Source organism: Aulonocara stuartgranti (assembly GCF_965226115.1).
Source record: "Aulonocara stuartgranti genome assembly, chromosome: 10".
NCBI classification, from domain to species: domain Eukaryota; kingdom Metazoa; phylum Chordata; class Actinopteri; order Cichliformes; family Cichlidae; genus Aulonocara; species Aulonocara stuartgranti.
Window position 1 is genome coordinate 34,688,817 of NC_138946.1, and position 22,575 is coordinate 34,711,391.

The 22,575-nt window shown below is 43.8% G+C and overlaps 1 protein-coding gene across 13 annotated transcripts in view; it reads left to right on the forward strand.

Annotated features, from left to right (window-relative positions):
* Positions 1-22,575, forward strand: part of LOC309715572 (disks large homolog 2-like) — a 173,592-nt gene that overhangs the window by 121,351 nt on the left and 29,666 nt on the right. For 12 of the 13 annotated variants that reach the window (XM_082548799.1, XM_082548806.1, XM_082548807.1 and 9 more), the window contains 2 exons: positions 2,690-2,845; positions 15,770-15,926. In XM_082548799.1, coding sequence (XP_082404925.1) covers positions 2,690-2,845; positions 15,770-15,926 — 313 coding nt within the window. The remainder of the gene's footprint in view (positions 1-2,689; positions 2,846-15,769; positions 15,927-22,575) is intronic. The other variant, XM_082548811.1, reaches the window with a different exon arrangement.

Consider the following 22,575-nt stretch of genomic DNA (forward strand, 5'->3'; position numbering starts at 1 on the left):
CCAAGGAGTGAGCCGGTGTGTACCCGGACGCCCACCCCCAGACACAAAGAACCACCAACACACCGACACCTGAGGGAGTCCGCCACCGGCAGGGGAAGTGGTGGTGGGTGGAGATAGGCCTCCAAACCTTGGAGGGCCTGAGGTGTCCCCAGAGAGGTGGCGTCTGATACCCAACCTGACATATAGACACAGACATACAGGCACACACAGATACAAACATCCATTCCCACCCTCATGCTCTCATATGCACTTACTCCACACTCAACCAACGTGGAGACAGACATAAAGAGACGCTGTACACACGATCACACTCCCCAAGCGTACTCTACAAACCGGGTCTAGGTGCCCTTGCCCCTGGAGGGGGGAATTGCACCCAGACCCAGGTGGTGTTACCCTTTTCCCTGCGGTGGGGAGAGGCAGACCACCCCGACTCCGCAGCAGCAGGGAGGCCCCACACCCCAGACCGCAGTCGGACGGCCAACTCCTCCTACTAGCCCTCCCGCTCCAGCAGGCCGCAGAGAATGGGGGTGGGAGAAGACTCCAGAAGACTTGATGTGTTTCGTCCTTTAATGAAATTCTAGTGAAGAGCTGAAACAGAGCTGACATCAGAATATCACTCGTTATCTTGGGGTAACATGAACTGTCCTTAGGACTGAATGGTTGCTGGTTTCAATGGAAACTGATATAATTTGTGGACAGTGCAGCGTTCGATACTGTCGACCATCATATCCTATTAGAGTGATTAGAGCACGCTGTAGGTATTACAGGTACTTTACTGCAGTGGTTTGTATCATTTCTACCTAATAGACTCCATTTTGCTCGTGTGTCCCCTTGGACTTAAATCTGGGACTCTCCACCATTTGACCTTGGAACTGAAGAAGCTTCTCACATGAGAGAAGAAACGTCTTCAGGAAACTTAAAGAAGTCCAGACGCTTTTCTTTCCAAGCTCCTTAGACTCTACTGCACTTCCTCTTTGAATCTCAACAAACACAAAAATCTGGTCAAAATTCAAGCATTACAGTTATTCCATTAAATGTGTTACATGTTCTCCTTCACTATATTAATTTGATTTATACTTAATTATATTTGATTCAAGTTATATACGATTAACCATTAGCAGAAATCATATATAGATATACTAGCAGAGATGGGCAGTAACACATTATTTCTGATTACTTGTTAAATTAAAAAGACCAAACTTTACACAAACATCACATTGGGGAGACACGTCAGAAAGGTCGGCTGATAGGAAAAAAACAACGAAAATACATAACATGAGGTGAGAGGAGGAGAAAAAAAACTCCACTCAGACTGAGCTCCTAGTGGGAGAACAGTTTGATAACAGAAAAAACACCTCAGCACAAAAAGCACATGACTATCAATACACCATAGAAACACGAGACAAGCAACAGGGGCGGGTAAAGGGTAAGAGAGAGCCGGTGTAGACAGCGCATCCAGTCCTGCAGCATGTCTGAGCTGGTCCAGTCGACCGCCATCTTCCCCGGGAGGGGACAAGCATCGAAGGCATTTGGAAAGGGAGGGGGGATGAGTGTGTGCATATCAGTGTGTGTGTGTGTATCCAGAGTTCAGCTGAGACAGTGTCCTTCGCCCTGCCAGGCTAAGTAAACAGTCTTCCAGCCAACCCAGGTGGCCTTGCATGGAATGGGAAGGAACAGACTAAACGCAGTCGTTATCAGGGTGTTTTGTTTAGCTCCGAGAGGGTCTCCGCATGAAGTGATGATAGTTTTTACTTTAGTGCGAACAACTTATATGAATTTCAAAGCAGTTCTAACAGTCCAACACTGGTCTCTCAATCTCCCGTTGGAGAGCCGCGAGCTTCTCCATGATGTTATCCAAACTTACGTTCCGTGATGTTGTCGTTCTTTTTGCTCAAAGAGCAGGTTCTGAGAACTCACGACCGCAGTGCACTTCCCCAAGATGTGATCGAATTTGAGCTCAAAGGTGTTATTCGAGCTGGCCTCTCCAGATGTAATCCAGTTTTTCACTCAGAGGTCTTGTTCTGAGTGTTCACGGCAGCCGTGCGTTCTCCAAGATCTTCTCCGTGCTGACTCAATGAGCCCATTTTGAGAAACTCACGCCTCGTCCCATCATTTCAATCCCAGCGGGCAGCCTTGTGGGGGTTTGACCAGCCGGTTCCTTAATTCAAATTGTCTGGCGCTATCAACCATGCTACATTCAAAGTAATTAAAATCAATTTAAAATGACCATCTTGACCACAGCTGCATGCTTATATGTACTGATTTGCTGCCATGTGATCACAATAGGCAACTGAACAGACATACCTAACAAAGTATAAATGTGTAAATATATAATTCTGTGGAGGACATGGATCAAAGTGACACTATTACTCAATAAGAAATCAAGTGGATTTGTGGAAGTGAACTGTTGACCATTTAAGTTTGTAATTAAGTAAAAATTTGTGTTACTATGAATTAGTAAGTGTGCAACGCATGACACCCCTAGATCGGGTGTGTTGACCAGTAAGACTTCTCAGTGTGTACAGTATTTTTTCCCCTTTTAGCCACATCTCAAGGTGCGTTATGTGTTTTCTTCCCATCTTTCACGTATGTATTTATGCCAGTCTATTGTACTCCATCTGCTCCACCTCTATTCCACCTCTGCCTCTGGACACTAATCTCTCTGCTCTTGTCTCTCGCTTCAATATAGGCCTCCTGAGCCAGTTTACAGCACTGTGAACAAACTAAGTGACAAAGTGCCCTCCCCCCGACACTATTCCTCAGTGGAGTGTGACAAAAGCATCTTCCACTCTGCCCCACTCCCTAACTATATCTTAAGTCTGTTTCCTGACTTGGATATCACCAGGTACTTTCAACCACCACCCTCACTACCTTTCTGCACTGTACCACTTGTATCCCATCTAACTATGTGAATAGCATGCCATGTTATTATATAATTACCTTATTTCTTCTAATGCATTTGTTGTTTACTCCCTTGGGAACCTTGTCGTGATATTGTTTTTCTCAAGCCTTCCTCCTTTCTGCTGTTCTCTCTTTCTTTAGGACATTGATTTTTCAGGGTCATGACCTTATTCATTATCAAAGTTAGACCGAAGATGGAGGAAAATAAAGATGTGTTTGAGTAAGGTAGCTAATGTAAGCAGAGGGTAAGGAGTCCTCTGCTGACATTAGTGGAAAAAACATGTATTGTTGTAATACATAGCTCTTGTGGCCACAAGTTATTAATACATAGCCACAATATCAATAACTGATGGCCATGGTGTAGAAACGTTTGGAAATGCAATAACCAATATTTTTGGCAACACTCTTCTAACTTACAGTCACAAGTTACTTACTCATGGCCTTCCATTACTAACTCATTGACTGCCACAGCCAGGCAAAGGGAACCAAGAACAGGACACAAACATATATTTACGATTTTATTTACTTAGAGGCAGATTATAAGTCAAAATGGAAATAGACTGCAGGTAAGGCTGTTGAGCTGGACAGAGTTGGCAGGTGAGCAGGGTGGTCCTGAAACTGAGTCCTTACTGAGACTAAAAGATCGCTGCCTGAGGCACTGTGCCTCCCCCTTCTGCCTTAGCTGGAATGGATCGATGTAGGTCATGGATGCATGGGGACTTCCCCTTTTCTCGTTCCCCATTCCTTTCGCTCCCCCGTGTGCTGTGTTGGCCAGCACGGTGCATGTCCGGGGTCCTCCTGAAGGAATTTGTGTCTGAGTCCTGTGTTCACCCCTCTGGGGTGGGGTGGGCACCTTCTGCTCTGCCAGGAGATGGCAGGGGTGACGGGGATGGGTGCCACCCCTGCCCCCTCTCGGTTGTGTCGGCTGGTATCCTGGGCTCTGGGTGTGTTTGCTGTCCCGTGTAGCCAGCATGTGAACAACCCTATGTCCTGTTGTTTTTTCCATTTTCTGCTCTGTTCTTGCTTGAGTGTTTGGTTTCTGAATGTCATTGTGCATTTTGTTTTCTAAGATAGTAGATAGCTGTTGGTAGTGTTCAAATTCGATTGTTGGTGAGGAACTTGCACACAGGCTCATAAGGACTTTGACCTCAAGGTCATGTTTCTAAAGCCGTTGTTACCACGATAACTTGAGAAAGATGTCACCCTGGACTTTTAAAATACCATATGTGTTTCTATTAAAAATCTCTAACAGGTTTGAATCTCAGTGGCCTCAACCTCAACGTCAGAGATAAAATTTTCTGAAGATCTTGTGAATGTGGTACCTCTAGAAGGAGGTCACATAGGCTTTTCAGATTTAACATCCATAACATCCAAAATCCATTTTACATTTTAAGCTGGGTAATTGATCTGTGGCAAATGCAGGGCTCAGCTAATATGGATATTTTCAACTGGATCAGTTGAACTTTCATAGAATTTCATAGAACCTTGGTGGTTCTTTACACTATACATTAGTGGTGCAACGGTTAGGATAGGATGGGAGGCAGAGCCTTCAGTTTTCAGGCCCCTCTTCTGTGGAACCAGCTTCCAGTTTGGATTCGGGAGACAGACACTATCTCTACTTTCAAGATTAGGCTTAAAACTTTCCTTTTTGCTAAAGCATATAGTTAGGGCTGGAGCAGGTGACCCTGAACCCTCTCTTAGTTATGCTGCAATAGACGTAGGCTGCCGGGGGATTCCCATGATGCATTGAGTTTTTCCTTTCCAGTCACCTTTCTCACTCACTATGTATTAACAGACCTCTCTGCATTGAATCATATCTGTTATTAATCTCTGTCTCTCTTCCACAGCATGTCTTTATCCCGTCTTCCTTCTCTCACCCCAACCAATCACAGCAGATGGCCCCGCCCCTCCCTGAGCCTGGTTCTGCCGGAGGTTTCTTCCTGTTAAAAGGAAGTTTTTCCTTCCCACTATCACCAAAGTGCTGCTCATAGGGGGTCATATGATTGTTGGGTTTTTCTCTGTATCTATGAAGCGCCTTGAGGTGACTTTTGTTGTGATTTGGCGCTATATAAATAAAATTGAATTGAATTGAATCGGATCACAGTTTTAAGTCACGGATCCGATCAATTTTCAGATCAGCAAAAAAAGAAAAAAGACAAAAATTGAACATTTACTTATTTACTTATTGAAGTATTTTTTGCCTGTTAAAACATTCAACTCAAGATTCATTCCACGCAAGTATTAAAAAAAATATGGTTCAATATGGGGCAGTATAGGGCTTAGTATCTACCACTCAATTCAATTCAATTCAATTTTATTTATAAAGCACCAAATCACAACAACAGTCGCCTCAAGGCGCTTTATGTTGTAAGGTAGACCCTACAATAATACATACCGCTCATTATATCGCACTCTGCTGTGATATGAGCTGTCACGGTCACGTAGCTTTCCGTTGTCCCGGAGGTCCACCCATTTGTAGTAGTTAGGGCAACAGAATATGCCTGGGACATTTCAGCCATAACTTAAATCTTTTTCTGATCATACATGCTTGGAATGATCTTGCCACTAAAGTGGACGCGCAACGAGATATCATAGCGTGGCTCGAGCACGTTCATCATAGTTTAAACCCCTTGTTTTGCACAAAGGAATACGGCCTCCCGTCTGCAGCTAAACACCCCAATAGCTTTTGTAATAGCTTTAGCCCGGTCGGATTGGGCAGCAAAGGGCTGCTTAAATACTGCAAACTCCTCTGCTCCTCCACTCACTCCACTTCGCTAGCGCTGACCATAACTATTGCTTGACAGACCCACCACGCCACCATACACATATTTTTTTTTCTTCTTTTTCGAATCTTAGGAACCGTGGAGTGGGATCGGTTCAGATTACGGATCAACCGTGATCCGTTGCACCACTACTATACATGCTTCCCTTTGGCAGTATAATTTGAAGACATGGCATACATTTTTATTGCTATGCAGGTAATGCCCATTTATATCTGTAAATGAAGCATCCTTGTCAGGTGCCCAAAACACCTGAACAGGCTCCTTTTGATGTGGAGGAGCAGCGGCTCTACTTTGAGCCACTTCAGATGGCTGAACTGTCTCTTAAGGTGGGCATACACTGTGCAATTTTTGGCCCATTTAGAAATTATTATTCAGTCGTTTTAAGTATCGGCCTGAGTTTCGCCTTAATCGTGAGTTGTGCATCATCGTGTAATATACATGGGGTAACGAGAAGCGATTAACACCTCACGACCAGCTCCCAATCAGCAATCGTATCGTTGCAAGAAAATCAAACCTGTTTGAAATCCTGTCGCCCCTCATGAGGGTGTCAACAAAACCCACCCTGCACATGGACAAACACAGAAATGGAAGTGAAAAAGATGGAGCAGCATGGCAGTGCAGCGTGTGATCTGGACACAAGCGATGGAGGCACAACTTGTAGAACTATGGCAAGCTCATCCGAGCCTTTTCGATGTGGCCTCACAAAATTATCACGACCGCAACAACCGTGAAAAGAGCTGGATGGACATTGCTGCTCAATCACAGCTGCCTGGTCAATGTTTTTCATTAGCAATTTAGCAAAGTTGATGTGGTGGTGTGTGTCTGTGTGAGTGAAAGACAGAGAGGGAGGGAGGGAGAGTGAGAGACAGATTTTGTGTTATAAGCTTCATATTACCACTTCATATTATAGATGCACAGTGTGAGCACTCAGGTGGCATAAGAGCATCGGGCCGTATAGTGTGAGACCCTGCATTATGACCTACGAACTTCTAACCCCTGTGATTCAGTCGTACAGTTTGAGCAGGAGCTGAATAACATGACTGAAAAAAATCGCACAGTGTTTGCCCGGCTTAAAAGAGAGGCCAGCCACCCTTCGAAGGAAGCTCATTTCTGCCACTTGTATGTGTTATGTCCTTCTTCCAGTCACTACCCACAGCTCATGACCATAGCTCAGGGTAGGGACGTAGAGCGACTGGTAAATTGAGAGCTTTGCTTTTTACACTCAGCTCTCTCTTTACCATGACGGACCAGTACAGCGTCCGCATCACTGCAGACGAAGCACCAATCTGGCTGTTGATCTCCCGCTCCCTTCTCTGGTCAGTCGTGAACAAGACCCAGAGATGCACTCCGCCCTTTTCCGGCTCAGGACCATAGCCTCAGATTTAGGTGCTGATTCTCATTCCCACTGCTTCACACTTGGCTGAATGGCTGTGAACCGTTCCAGTGCGAACTGTAGACTATCACCTGATGAAGTCACCAGAACCACATCATCTGCGAAAAGCAGAGATGAGATTCTGAGGCCACTCAAATGAAAGCCTTCCTCCACTATGCCTACAAATTCGGTCCATAAAAATTATGAACAGAATCGGTGACAAAGGGCAGCCCTGGCAGAGTCCATCACCTACCGGAAAAAAGTCAAACTTATTGCCGGATATGCAGACCAAGCTCTTGCAACAGTTGTATAAAGATCGAATGGTCCATAGCAATGTCCCAGACACCTCATACTCCCGAAGCATCTCCCACCACTGACACTCCGAGAGACACGGTTGAATGCCTTTTCCAAGTCCAAAAGACACATGTAGACTGGTTGGACAAACTCCCATACGCCCTCAAGTATCCTCGAGAAGATAAAGAGCTGGTCCAGTGATCCATGACCAGGACGAAAACCACATTGTTCCTCCTGTTTCCGAGATTTGACTAACGGACAAACTCTCCTTTCCAGCACCCTGGCATAAACGTTCCCACGAAAGTTGAGGAGTGTGATCTCCTGTAGTTGGAATACACCCTCCAGTCCCTCTTCTTAAAGATTTGCAGACTGGGGTGGTGGTTCCCATTCAGACGTACCACCCTGATCTCCACGCAAGTCTCCAGAGGTGTGTCAGTCAAGACCTACAACATACAGAGACTACAGGAACTCAGGGTGAACCTTGCAGCCAAGGAGGTGTGTAACTGCCTCAGTGACCTAACCTCTGGAGATAGAAGAGTCTTCCCCTTGCCCCCAGACTCTGCTTCCTCCACAGAAGACATGCCAGTGGGATAAAGGAGGTCCTTGAGGTATTCCTTCCACCACCCGACAATTTTAAAGTTGAAGTCAGCAGTGCTCCACCCAGACTATACACAGTGCATGTAGAACACCACTTTCCCCTCCTGAGTCACCTGACGGTTTGCCAGGATCCCTTCAAAGCAGTCCGAAAGTCTTTTTCCATGGCCTCTTTGAAGTCCTCTCACACCACTAGTTTTTGCTTCAGCCACTGCCTGAGCCGCATTCCTTTTGGCCTGTCGGTACCTATCAGCTGCCTCTGAAGTCCCACAGATTAGCCAAGCCCGGAAGGACTCCTTCTTCAGCCTTGTGGCTCCCTTCACCTCTGGTGTCCACCATTTGGTTTGGGCATTACCACCACAACAGGCACCAACCACCTTGCGGCTGCAATTCAGTCAGGGGGTCCGGCAGTCGAGGTGCTGAACATGGTCCATTTGGACCGGGGCCTCTGCCTGGCCTTACTATACATTTGATGTGCCAGGTTTGTCCAACATCCTCCCCCGCCAACTGATCCAACTCACCACCCGGCGGTGATAACTTGACAGCTCAGCCCCTCTCTTGTGTCCAGAACATACGGGTGCAGGCAAGTCTGCTGGACCAGACAGGGTGAGTCCCTGTGTCTTCAAGGCCTGTGCCCCCCAGCTTTATAGAGTCTTTCATAAACTGTTCATGATGAGTCTGAGTCTGCAGAGGGTCCCAGTGCTGTGGAAGATGTCAGGCCTCGTTCCTGTACCAAAGATGCGACATCCCAGTGGTTCCCAGGATTACTGACTTCTGAAGTCTTAAAAGACTGATGATATGTGTGTCCTCAACATTGTGTGTCTGACAAGGTGATCAGCAACACAGGGGCACCACAAGGGCTGTCCTCTAAACCACAGACTTCACCACTGCAAAGAAACCTGCCATGTTCAGAAGTTTTCTCATGACTCTGCTGTGGTTGGATGCAGCAGTGAAAGTGAAGAGACAGAGTACCGGGCTGTGGTTGACTCCTTTATAACATGGTGCAAGCAGAATCACCTGCAGCTCAATGTGACAAAGACAAAAAATTGACCCTAACTTGAGGAGGACCAGGAAACCAGTGGCGCCTTTTTCAGTCCAGAGGGTAGATGTGGACATCGTGGTGGACTATAAATACCTCAGAGTACACATTCTCTATGCTGTTGCATAGAGAGGGTTGCAAATGCCAACAGACTTAATAAACGGATTCGCAAGGCCAGTGATCTTGTGAGGATGGAGCTGGACTCTATTAAGGTGATGTCAGAAAGGCAGATGTTATCTCCATGTGGTTATCTCCTTGTACAACTCCTCCATCTAATGCACAGTGCAATAGTTACACCCTCCTCTACAGTGATAACTGCTCTGCCCTCTTGAGTCAATGCCTCCATTCTTCCAGGGCTAGTTTAACGGCTAGGAGTTTTTTGTCATCACTGTCATACTTCTTCTCTACAGGGGATAAACTACGTAAAAAGAAAACACACATATGCAGGTTATCATCTATTTGATGTAAAAATTTAGGTCCCCCTCTGTATTAAGAGATATTAAGAGAGTGGAACTATTGCAGTGTGTACTCGTGCTGGGACTCAGCCTGTCTGGTCATGCATACTTACCTGAGTATAGTGTTTCTGAACGTGGTCGTACGTGAAAGTGATGGGTGGCGGAGAGGTGGCGGGTTTTTCACTGGAGGCGAAGGTGCAGTAAGGAGAGAAAGGGAGAGAGAGTGGTGTGGCTGTGGACTGCAGGCTCACCACAGTTAAGTCAGTAGGAGCTGAGCATTGACTGCAGTATCAAATCAGTTGAAGAACAAATTCAAGTCACTGGCTCTGTCCCCAGCAGCTTCTCTTCTATTGGATGGTTTGAATCCTTAATGACACTCCAGACCTCTCTGCTGTTTTGCTGGAGTTTCTGTTCTAGCTTTCTCCTGTTATTGTTCTTAGTTTCTCTGATCTTGCCGCTCAATAATCCCATTCTCAGCTCCACTTTATTTCTCACTCTGAAAAACATCCCCTTGTTATTGAGGAGGTCTTTGATGTCATTAGTCGCCCATGGCTTGTTATTTGGGTAGCAGAGAGTCGGAGCTGGGACAGTGGAGCTAGTGCAGAAGGTTATGTTGTTAACAAGAACTGCTTATCAATTGCAGAGCTTTCCCAGTCAGCTCGAACAGTTTGGAAGCCTTCAATTGATACATTGTCATTGAGAATATCCTGTACAGTGCACCGTTCAACCAATATGTTTGCTCAATATGTTTGGTAGAGAACACTATTAAACAAATAAGAGGCAGAACAGGCTGAAATACGCTGCATGCAGCAGTGTTATGCAAACTCCACTAATAACCATGGACAACTTGTCATTTTATTCTGTCAGAATACGATCTTCCTCTAACTATCATGTATCCTGTATTCATTATTTCATCATTATCCTGATGAAAATCTGGAATCTGTTCCAGATTGTAATTACTGTATTGTAATTTTGTAACTAGTGCTGTAGTATTGTTTGGTCTTTTCTTGCTGTTGTCAAAGCAATTTACTCAATGATGCTGAGAGAAGTAACTGTGGTCGATCTTGTGTATATGAAAGATGATAAATAAGGGGCTGGTTGAATTTAAAATTAGCCAATTTTTGTTGATCTCCTGCAATATTTAGGTCGTGCTCTGTAATATAAAAGTCAACATAGATTATTTGCTTGGTGTTTGCCAGGAAACATGATAATATTCATTTTGTGCATAAAAATGTGTGGTTGTTATAGGTGTATAAATGCTACACATGAGTAATTTTACCCTACTGATTGGTAGGGTAAAATTACTATGACATCATAATATCCCTGCTTTTGTGGTAAAAAGTATACAGTGTTTTCAATATGTCATAGTGTTTCCCTCTGCATGGCCTCTAAACCTGTCCCTGCTCTTTCTGCTCAGTATGTAGGATGTGTAGTTACTCCTTTAGTAATTGCTGATACTGTACTAAATGAAGCCCATTATCACTGGTGGAGGTCAGAGTCACTGAACTGGAGATGTGTCCATAGTGAATTGTGTTCCAGGGGCCAGAGCAGCAATGAAGATGAAGGCAAATTACAGAAAATCATCATTCAAGCAGTAGTGACACATGGTTCCATCAATCTGAGTTCACTAACATGAATACTGAATCGTGTGTAACCTTTCCGGAAACAATGTCAGACTTTTCTTTCGCTGCATGTTCTCCTTAAGTTGCTGGTTGTCTGGCTTTATAGATTATTGATGTTAGGAGAAAGGAATCCATTGCACTATGAATGGTGCAGCTCTCGTTTCTGGCCAGATTTATTAAATTACCCAAAATGACTATCCAGAGTTGGGACCTGGAAGCAGCACCATAGATTAACTCCTGTTATTTCCCCTAAACCCCATTCCACATAGAGACTGTGTCTGTCCTAGACCACCAAAGAAAATCATCAAGAAATGCTTTAAAATTAAAAATTACAAAGAAAGAACAATCTAGTATCATCAAGTGCACCAAAGGGTAAAACAGCAAACTGTGGATTATTAACCATTAGGTCTCTTTTTGTACATGAATTAATAATCGATTAACATATTGATTTACTCTGCTTTACAGAAACCTGGTTAGAGCAAAATGATTATGTTAGTTTAAATGAATAAACACTCCTGAGTCATAGTAACTATCAGAATCCCTGAGGCACAGGCCGAGGAGAGGGTGTGGCAGCAATTTTTCACTGCACCTTCTTATTCAACCAAAAACCCAGACAGAGATGTAATTCATTTGAAACCCTGATGCTTAGCCTCGCCCACCCTAGCTGTAAAAGTCAAACAGTTTTATTCTGTTGCCCACCTGAGTTTCTGTCTGATTTCTCAGACTTTTATCTGATTTAGTGCTCGGCTCAGATAATTGTGGGTGATTTTAACATCCATCTAGATGTTAAAAATGACAGCCTCAATAATAATAATAATAATAATACATTTTATTTGAAAGTCCCTTTCAAAATACTCAAGGACACTGTACACAGCAGAATAATAAAAGCAGCATAAAAGCAAGCAGTTTACATAATCATACAAGCATAAGACATAAAACAAATTTACAGTGGTTGCAAAAGTATTCGACCCCCTCGAACTTTCCCACATTTTGTCACATTACAGCCACAAACATGAATCAATGTTATTGTAATTCCACATGAAAGACCAACACAAAGTGGTGCACACGTGAGAAGTGGAACGAACATCATTCATGATTCCAAACATTTTTACAAATAAATAACTGCAAAGTGGGGTGTGCGTAATTATTCAGCCCCTGAGTCGATACTTTGTAGAACCACCTTTTGCTGCAGTTCCAGCTGCCAGTCTTTTAGGGTCTGTCTCTACCAGCTGTGCACATCTACAGACTGAAATCTTTGCCCATTCTTCTTTGCAAAACAGCTCCAGCTCAGTCAGATTAGATGGACAGCGTTTGTGAACAGCAGTTTTCAGATCTTGCCACAGATTCTGGATTGGATTCAGATCTGGACTTTGACTGGGCCGTTCTAACACATGGATATGTTTTGTTTTAAACCATCCCATTGTTGCCCTGGCTTTATGTTTAGGGTCGTTGTCCTGCTGGAAGGTGAAGCTCCGCCCCAGTCTCAAGTCTTTTGCAGACTCCAACAGGTTTTCTTCCAAGACTGCCCTGTATTTGACTCCATCCATCTTCCCATCAACTCTGACCAGCTTCCCTGTCCCTGCTGAAGAGAAGCCCCCCCAGAGCATGATGCTGCCACCACCATATCTGACAGTGGGGATGGTGTGTTCAGAGTGATGTGCAGTGTTAGTTTTCCTCCACACATAGCGTTTTGCATTTTGGTCTCATCTGACCAGAGCAGCTTCCTCCACATGTTTGCTGTGTCCCCACATGGCTTGTGGCAAATTGCAAACAGGACTTCTTATGGTTTTCTGTTAACAATGGCTTTCTTCTTGCCACTCTTCCATAAAGGACAACTTTGTGCAGTGCACGACTAATAGTTGTCCTGTGGACAGATTCCCCCACCTGAGCTGTAGATCTCTGCAGCTCGTCCAGAGTCACCATGGGCCTCTTGGCTGCATTTCTGATCAGCGCTCTCCTTGTTCGGCCTGTGAGTTTAGGTGGACGGCCTTGTCTTGGTAGGTTTACAGTTGTGCCATACTCCTTCCATTTCTGAATGGCTTGAACAGTGCTCCGTGGGATGTTCAAGGCTTGGGAAATCTTTGTGTAGCCTAAGCCTGCTTTAAATGTCTCAATAACTTTATGCCTGACCTGTCTGCTGTGTTCTTTGGACTTCATGGTGTTGTTGCTCCCAATATTCTCTCAGACAACCTCTGAGGCCGTCACAGAGCAGCTGTATCTGTACTGACATTAGATTACACACAGATGCACTCTATTTAGTCATTAGCACTCATCAGGCAACGTCTATGTGCAACTGACTGCACTCAGACCAAAGGGGGCTGAATAATTACGCACACCCCACTTTGCAGTTATTTATTTGTAAAAATGTTTGGAATCATGTCTGATTTTCGTTCCACTTCTCACGTGTGCACCACTTTGTGTTGGTCTTTCACCTGGAATTCCAATAACATTGATTCATGTTTGTGGCTGTAATGTGACAAAATGTGGGAAAGTTCAAGGGGGCCGAATACTTTTGCAAGCCACTGTAAATAGCAGAGTGGAGAGGTTATGTGGGATAAGCTGTTATGAACAAGTGAGTTTTGAGTTGGGACTTAAAGAGAGAGAAGGAAGTGAGATTTCTTAAATCAGGAGGTCGGGAATTCCAGAGTCGAGGAGCTGAGCAGCTGAAAGCCCTGCTCCCCATGGTGGCAAGACGAAGAGAGGGGACAGAGAGAGAAAGAGAAGAAGAAGATCTGAGACACAGAGATGGGGCGGTGATCTGAACCAGAACAGAGAGATATGGAGGGGAGAGATGATGAATAGCCTTAAATGTGTACAACTACTGTGTACAAGTACTGTCGAGGATGACACCCAGAGTTTTCACAGAGGAAGAAACGGAGACCGGCGAGTTATTGATAGTAACAGAGAAACTGTTGGTTCTGGATAATGCTGATTTAGTCAACAAAGCATTTAATCTGTTATTAGACTCAACTGGCTTCTCTCAAAATGTTGCAATTTGGAGCTTTACAATAAGCTATATAAATAAAACTGAATTGAATCAAATTCTCTCAAATGGATATGTACCACAGGCCTTCAAGCTGGCTGTAGTTAAACCTTTACTCAAAAAGCATCTCTAGACCCAGCAGTCTTAGCTAATTATAGGCCAATCTCCAACCTTCCTTTATATCAAACATCCTTGAAAGAGTAGTTGTCAAACAGCTAACAGATCATCTGCAGAGGAATGGCTTATTTGAAGAGTTTCAGTCAGGTTTCAGAGCTCATCACAGCACAGAAACAGCTTTAGTGAAGGTTACAAATGATCTTCTTATGGCCTCTGACAGTGGACTCATCTCTGTGCTTGTCCTGCTAGACCTCAGTGCAGCGTTCGATACTGTCGACCATAATATCCTATTAGAGCGATTAGAACATGCTGTAGGTATTACAGGTACTGTGCTGCAGTGGTTTGTATCATATCTATCTAATAGACTCCAGTTTGTGCATGTAAATGGAGAGTCCTCTTCACACACTGAGGTTAATTATGGAGTTCCACAGGGTTCAGTGCTAGGACCAATTCTGTTTACATTATACATGCTTCCCTTAGGCAGCATCATTAGAAGACATAGCATACATTTACACTGCTATGCAGATGACACCCAGCTCTATCTGTCCATGAAGCCAGATAACACACACCAATGAGTTGAACTGCAGGAATGTCTTAAAGACATAACGTGCAGAGTCGTTTCTGACCAGGATATGTCCCTGAATATGCATAATAAACAAATGTGCAGAATGCTTACTTTCACTTGCGCAGTAGCAGTTCCTAAATGCTGCCCCAAGAATATTGACTAGGGCTAGAAATAGAGCATATACTTCTCCTATACTGGCTTGTCCTATTTGGTTTTCTGCTAAAACCAGAATATAATTTAAAATCATTCTCATCACATAAGAAGGTCTCACTTTTAATCACATTTATAATCACATAAAGCTGGATGTTTAGACCTTTTACTCTCTCAGCTGTGTTAACACAGACCTGCCAGTTTCTTGAACTGGTTGTGATCAATTAATAATGTGCACGTTTTCCTACGTTTTCCCTCAACTTTAACTTTATAATAATAAGCTTTGATACAGCACTCTGTAGACAGCCAAAATTTTCAGCAACGACCTTCTGTGGATTACCATACCTGTGAAGGGTATTAACGATGATCATTTTGACAACTGTCAATATTCAGTGTTCATGTCTGTGAAGGTTGTCAGTCATCCAGGTCATCGTAGTCTAAGGAAAGAAAAGCGTCTGGACTAGAACTAGAACTGAAGAAGCTTCTCGGATGAGAGGTGAAACATCTTCAAGCCACTTAAAGAAGTCCAGACACTTTTCTTTCCAAGCTCCTTAGATTCAGTACTCATAATCTTCAAATATTTTGAGATACATTAGTATATTCAAGTGTCTGTAAGTTTGTGACAGATGGAGCAAAAGAGCAAGCAAACCAGTGTGTGAAAGTGTGTAATATGATGAGGCTCCTTTTTCGTCAGCGCTAAATTGGGACGAGTGATCTAAGTAGAGCACTATCCCCCTGTGGAGCTCTGGCAGTCACTGAGCTTCAGTGTCTGCACAAAGCTTTACTCGAGCAATTGTGCAATTGTTGTCCACCTTTTAGTCTTCTTTCTGAACTGAAGATGCTGAGACCTACTGACTCCCCTGAGCTTATGTATTATTTAAACTGTCTGCACAGGGAACCCAGGAAGGTAGTGCTCCACAAGAGTACCACGGGCTTGGGCTTCAACATCGTAGGTGGTGAAGATGGTGAGGGCATCTTTGTCTCCTTCATCCTTGCGGGAGGACCCGCTGACTTGAGTGGAGAACTGAGGCGAGGTGACCAGATTTTATCAGTGAGTATGCAAGAGCCACTATATCCACAGAGATTTACACATAGTAATGTTTCAAAATATGTTTAAGTTTTACCGAAATTATTGATGTAGAAATTCTGATGTCACCTGCGGTTTAATTCATTATGAAAAACCTTCACAGCTCAATAGCAGCCCTATTTGAGGGTCTTTACAGTATAAAGCATCCTGAGGCAGCTGTATTCAGTTTTTTATAGACTGAATTGAACTGAATATGCAAACTGCTTACAAACAAATCTGAATAAATAAGCTGTTTTTATTTGTTGCAGTCTGAATCTCTTTGTAATGCTCTGCACAAGTACAGGCTGACTTTTGTTAAATGTGTGTGTTCCAAGGACAATGATAAAGTGTGCAATAGTTCAGGTGGCCTAGATTTACTTTCAAAGCAAATGGATGGTGGGTTTTTTCTTCTGCAGTATTGCTCCAGTATGATAACAGATAGGTGCTGTGTGTCATAGTTTATTAGCAGGTTATTTTTTTAATTAAATCTATTAAATATGTGCATTTGTAATTGACAGCTATAAATACAAAACTAGTGTTTTTCATCTTTATTGCTTTAATTGTTAAAATAATTAATAATTAATGACGAAACAGAAATTTCCTTCATTGCCAGCGAAAGCTAGGAAAGGGATAGTAAAGGACTGCTAATTTGTCTAATATTAAGAAAACACCCAGCAGAACCTCTCACAGATAATTAGGCTATTCGGCAGCATGGGAGGATTAGGGGTAAAAAATAGCATTACATAGAGGCTAAGCCTTTCAGAAAGAAAGAAGGAGAAGGGGTTAAGATTGTGTCTGCAAGTTATTTTAAAACATTGTTTTTAAATCTAAATTTGCAAAGAATGCAGAGATTTAATCAAATAAACATGTATAACCATCTAGTCATGGCATGTCTCTGAAAACTACTGTCAGGAAAGAGCCATTTGATGCATCTACAATAAAAAAAAAACTGCCATCCAAAATAAAAATAAAACTTCTAAAGGGTCTTATCCTATTTGTAGACTAAGATGACTTGCAAAGACTGAGTTGTAGTTTGACTGTTCAAATTTTTTAATTCTTTGTGGAAATGATTGAACCTGTGTTTTCTGAGCTAACAAGGAAGGGAAACATCCAGCTGTGCAAAAAACTTGCACATCTGTGAAGATACTTTTTATATTAAACATGTTGAACATGTGCTGCCATCCAGACAATCTCCTTTACAAAAAGCTCTGCTAAACCAACAGCATGGCTGCTTTAAAACCCAGAGTCCAGTCCCATCGGTCAATAGTCCCGATCTGTCACGTTAGTGGTGGATCATGATTAAACTTCTAAACAAAAGGAAGCAGAAGCAGCTTGGCAGCTGAAATCAAATAAGAATGGAAAACATCTCTTTTAAAACTACAGCGATTTAAAAAATAAGTATTTAGTAGTGCTGTCAAAATTAATGCGTTAACGCAAATTAATCCGCCATCATGGTCAACGCGATTAAAATTTTTAACGCAATTGACGCATCTGGAGTACAGAATGACTCAAAATCCCTAAAATGTTTCTGTTAACTCATTTCGGGCAGTTTGGCCAAGCAGAGTTACCTTCGCACATGCGCAAATGGGCAGTTGATCTGGTAGTGACGGGCAGCTGAACCAATCAACTCAATATGGAAGATGATAAACGCACATCGGCCCTCTCGACGGGAAATTTGAGTATTAAAAAACCAAGAAGACGGAACAGTCGACCAACATAAAGTCTTATGCATGTTGTGCAAGATGGAATTTTCACTGAAGCACTTCCTGCTTAAAATATCACATTGACGCGAAGCATACGTTAGCCAGGATGCTGCTAGCACTTTAGCTAACGCGTCACCCAGCTTGGACAAACCACTCACGGAGCATCGCGGACTCAGTAAGTCGACCTCGGACATATTGACTGACGCAATCGCCAAGTGGATTGCAACAAGCTGCTTTTCTCGAGTCTGCTCGTGCAAAATGAAATGTGATTAATATTGAATAAAAATTATATTTAATCGTGATTAATCAAAATTAATCCAAAGTAACCCTGTGATGAATCTGATTAGACATTTTAAATATTTTGTTTGACAGCAGTTTGATATAATTATATATTAGTTTATACTTACCTATTAGGTTTTTTTTTTTTAAGTTGCATTTCACAGGAGAAAGCCTGTGCTAAAAGACTGAAGAAAACTATTCAAATTCTCTTTGAATTTAGGCATTTAACATTCTTTGTGTTTATACTTCATTATATTGCATAAATGTATGTTACAAGCTTAAATATAAAGTTGAAAAAATGTAATTGCAACCAGGCTTTTGATCAAGTAACTGCGATTCATTGCGATTAAAATTGTGAGATTAATTAGTTAATTTTTTTTATCTATTGACAGCACTAATATTTAGTTTTACACATTTAAATTAAAATCAAAATAATTAATGTTGCAGAATTAAAGTCACATTTCCATTGAATTCAGTTCAATTCACTTTTATTCATACAGCACTAAATCACAACAACAGTCGCCTCAAGGTGCTTTACATTATAAGGTAGACCCTAAAGTAATAGATACAGAGAAAACCCCAACAATCATATGACCCCCTATGAGCAGCACTTTGGTGACAGTGGGGAGGAAAAACTCTCTTTTAACAGGAAGAAACCTCCAGCAGAACCAGGTTGAGTCCAATAACAGATTAAATGCCATGTTGAGGCTGTCATTTTTAGCATCTACACGAATGTTAAAATCACCCACAATAATTATTTTATCTGAGCTCAGAACTAAATTAGATATAAAGTCTGAGAAATCAGACAGAAACTCTGTGTAAGGACCAGGTGGACGATAGATGATAACAAGACTGGTTTCTGAGTTTCACAGCTGGGGTGGACGAGGCTAAGCATCAGGCTTTCAAATGAATTAAAAGTCTGTCTTGGTCTTTCATTAATTAATAGGCTTGTGTGAAAAATTGCTGCCACACCTCCCCCTCGGCCTGTGCTTCGAGGTTTCTGGTAGTTAGAATGACTCGGGGGTGTTGATTCATTTAAACTAACATAATCATCCTGCTGCAACCAGGTTTCTGTAAGGCAGAGTAAATCAATTTGTTGATCAATTATTAAGTCATGTACTAACAGAGACTTGGAGGAGAGAGACCTAATATTTAATAATCCACATTTCACTGTTTTACTCTTTGGTTCAGATGTGGATACTGTATTGTTCTTTCTTTGTAATTGTTTATGTTTAAGTTGTTTGTTGCTGGTTTTTAGTTTGTTTTTTGTCTGTTTGGAAGCTGACACAGTCTCTATGGAGATGGGTTTTTGGGGGGGTAGCAGGAGGAGAGAAGCTGCAGAGAGGCGTTTTGGGGGGTTTAATAAATTTGACCAGATTTCCAGAAATGAGAGCTGCTCCATCCAAAGTGGGATGGATGCCGTCTCTCCTAACAAGACCAGGTTTCCTCCAGAAGGTTTCCCAATTATCTATGAAGCCCACATCGTTTTTTGGACACCACTCAGACAATTTCAAATTCAAATTCAAATTCAAATTCAAATTTTATTTGTCACACACACACAACCATACACAGTATGACATGGGGGTGAAATGCTTGTAGCTGTACAATGCCCGACCATTAAATGACAGAAGAAAAGTTCTACAATATTTACAATTTACTACAAAAATTTACAAATTAACTTAGGAATTTACAGTAAAGAATGTGCAAATAGCAGAAGAGATTATAAAGATAAGGATTATAAATTATAGGAATTATAGGATTATAGGAAATGTGTGGTGGTGCGTGTGGTGACGTGTGTGAGAGTCCAGTCTTATAGTGACGTGTTTGGGAGAGTCCAGTCTACACCTGGTTCAGGCCCCGAATATCCTGTGGGAAGAAGCTCCTCTTCATTCTCTCTGTTTTGGCCTTAAGGGAGCAGAAGCGCTTCCCAGCCCTCAACAGTGAGAAGAGTCCATTGTTGGGATGGGAGAGGTCCATCATAATCTTCCTAGCTTTGGACTTGCACCGCTTGGTGTAGATGGACAGCAGGTCAGGGAGCTCTGATTGAATGATGCGTTCTGCCGAGCGCACCACCCTTTGCAGATCTCGTCTATCCTGCTTGGTGCTGTTCCCAAACCAGGTGCAGATGTTTGACGTCAGGACGCTCTCGATGGTGCAGGAGTAGAAGTTCTTGAGCACCTTCAGTGGCAGATGGAAGTCTCTAAGTCTTCTGAGGAAGAAGAGACGCTGACGGGCTTTTTTAACCAGGGTGTTGATGTGACAGGACCATGACAGGTCCTGAGTGATGTGGACACCCAGGTATCGGAAACTGTCCACTCTCTCCACTGGCGTGCCACTGATGATGAGGGGTTTGTAATTCCTCGCCTGCTTTGTAGTGAAGTCCACGATCAGCTCCTTAGTCTTGCTGATGTTTAGGAGGAGGTTATTCTCCTGGCACCAGGTCTCCAGGTTCCTAATCTCCTCCAGGTAGGCCGTCTCGATGTTGTCGGAGATCAGGCCCACAACAGCAGTGTTGTCAGCAAACTTGACAATGGAGGTGGTGTCGGATGTGGCTACACAGTCATAAGTGTACAGTGAGTACAGCAGGGGGCTTCAAACACAGCCCTGAGGCACTCCAGTGCTGAGTGAGATGGAGGGGGAGACTTGTTTTCCTACCCTCACTGATTGGGGTCTGTCTGTGAGGAAGTTGAGGATCCACTGACACAGTGATGAGCTGAGTCCTAGATCCGTCAACTTGGTGAAAAGCTTAGAGGGAATTATTGTGTTGAATGCTGAACTGTAGTCCACGAACAGCATCCTAACATAATTCCCTCTGCCAGTGTCCAGGTGACTCAGGGATGTGTGGAGCAGGTGAGATATGGCATCGTCTGTGGAACGATTAGTCCGGTAAGCAAACTGAAGTGAGTCGATGGTGGCAGGAAGTGAAGAAGTGATGTGATCTCTCATCAGTCTTTCAAAACACTTCATCACAATTGAAGTCAGTGCTACTGGACGGTAGTCATTGTGGCAAGCGGGCTGTTGTTTCTTTGGAACAGGAACAATAATGGACTGTTTGAAGCACGTGGGAACCACAGCTTGGGCCAGGGAGAGGTTGAAGATCTCCGTGAACACCGGTGCTAGTTGATCAGCGCAGGCTCTAAGGACCCGGCCAGGGATTGCATCTGGTCCTGCTGCCTTCCTGGTGTTCACCCTCCTGAAGGTGTTCCTCACGGCATGCTCTGTGATGACGAATGCATTTTCTTCACTGGTGCACTCCGAGCGCGCGCAGCCGTTTGTTGTTTTAATTGCTGCGGCGTCGAAGCGAGCATAAAACGTGTTCAGCTCATCAGCCAGTGAAGCATCGGCATTCATCATTGAAGAAGCTGGTCGTTTATAGTCCGTTATAGTCCGCAGTCCTTTCCACAGGCTCCTAGAGTCGCACTGTCGTAGCTGTGACTCTAGTTTTTCCCCGTAGCTCCGCTTTGCCTTTCGGACCGCGCTGCGCACGTTGTAGGACGCAGCCTTGTATAGGTCCATATTACCGGAGACAAGCCCTTCATTGTAGGCAGCGGTGCGTGATCTCAGAGCGTCGCGGATGTTTTTATCCACCCACGGCTTCTGGTTGGGAAACGTTCGGATGATAGTTCTTTCTGCTGTGTCGTCCGCTAGTTTCCCGATAAATCCCACAACCGCTTCCGTAAACATGTTGATGTCATCAGAGCTGCGCCGAAACATGTCCCAGTCTGCGTCATCCAGTGCGTCCTGCAGCGCGGCCACCGATTGGTCCGTCCAGCGAGCGACCTCCCTCCTGATTGGTGGTTGCTGCTTTAGCCTTTGTTTGTAAGCAGGTATGAGGAAGATGGCGGAATGGTCCGATTTTCCAAATGCCGGCAGGGGTTGAGCCTTGTAACAGTTCTTGAACGGGGTGTAGCAGTGGTCTAATGTCCTCGTGCCCCGGGTGGGGCAGTTGATGTGCTGGTGAAGGTTGTGAAATGTCCGTTTGAGATTCACTCTGTTAAAATCTCCCATAACAATGAGTGCGGCATCTCGGTGAAGTGTTTGTTGATGTGTGAGAGCCTCATGTAGCTCACATAAGGCAGTGTCCGAGTCCGCGTGAGGCGGAATGTAAACAGTACAGGCAATGACCGCAGTGAATTCCCGAGGGAGATAGAAAGGGCGACACTTAACGATCAAAAGCTCCAGATTGGGCGAGCAAGAGCGTGTGAGTGGGGAGATGTTTGTGCTGTCGCACCATCTGTTGTTCACCATCAAACACACTCCACCACCTCTTTTCTTCCCCGACTCCATTGTCCTGTCCATGCGGTAAACCGAAAAGAACCCCGTCGGCTGCACGGCGTGGTCTGGTATCGCTGGGTTCAGCCAAGTCTCGGTGAAGCAGAGGAGGTTGCAGTCCCGAATGTCTCTCTGGAACTTGATTCTGGCTCTGAGGTCATCAAGCTTGTTCTCGATGGATTGAACATTGGCTAGCAGGATACTGGGCATGGGTGCGCGGTGTGCGCGAGCCCGTAGCCTGTTCCTGATGCCGGCTCTTTTACCTCGAGGCCGTCGCTTAGGGTCGCGTCCTTTGTTCTCTCTCAGGATCTCCTTTGGCCAGGTTGGGTCCGGAGTTAAACATGGTGAAATGTTCGTGTACTGCAGACCAATAGAAACCA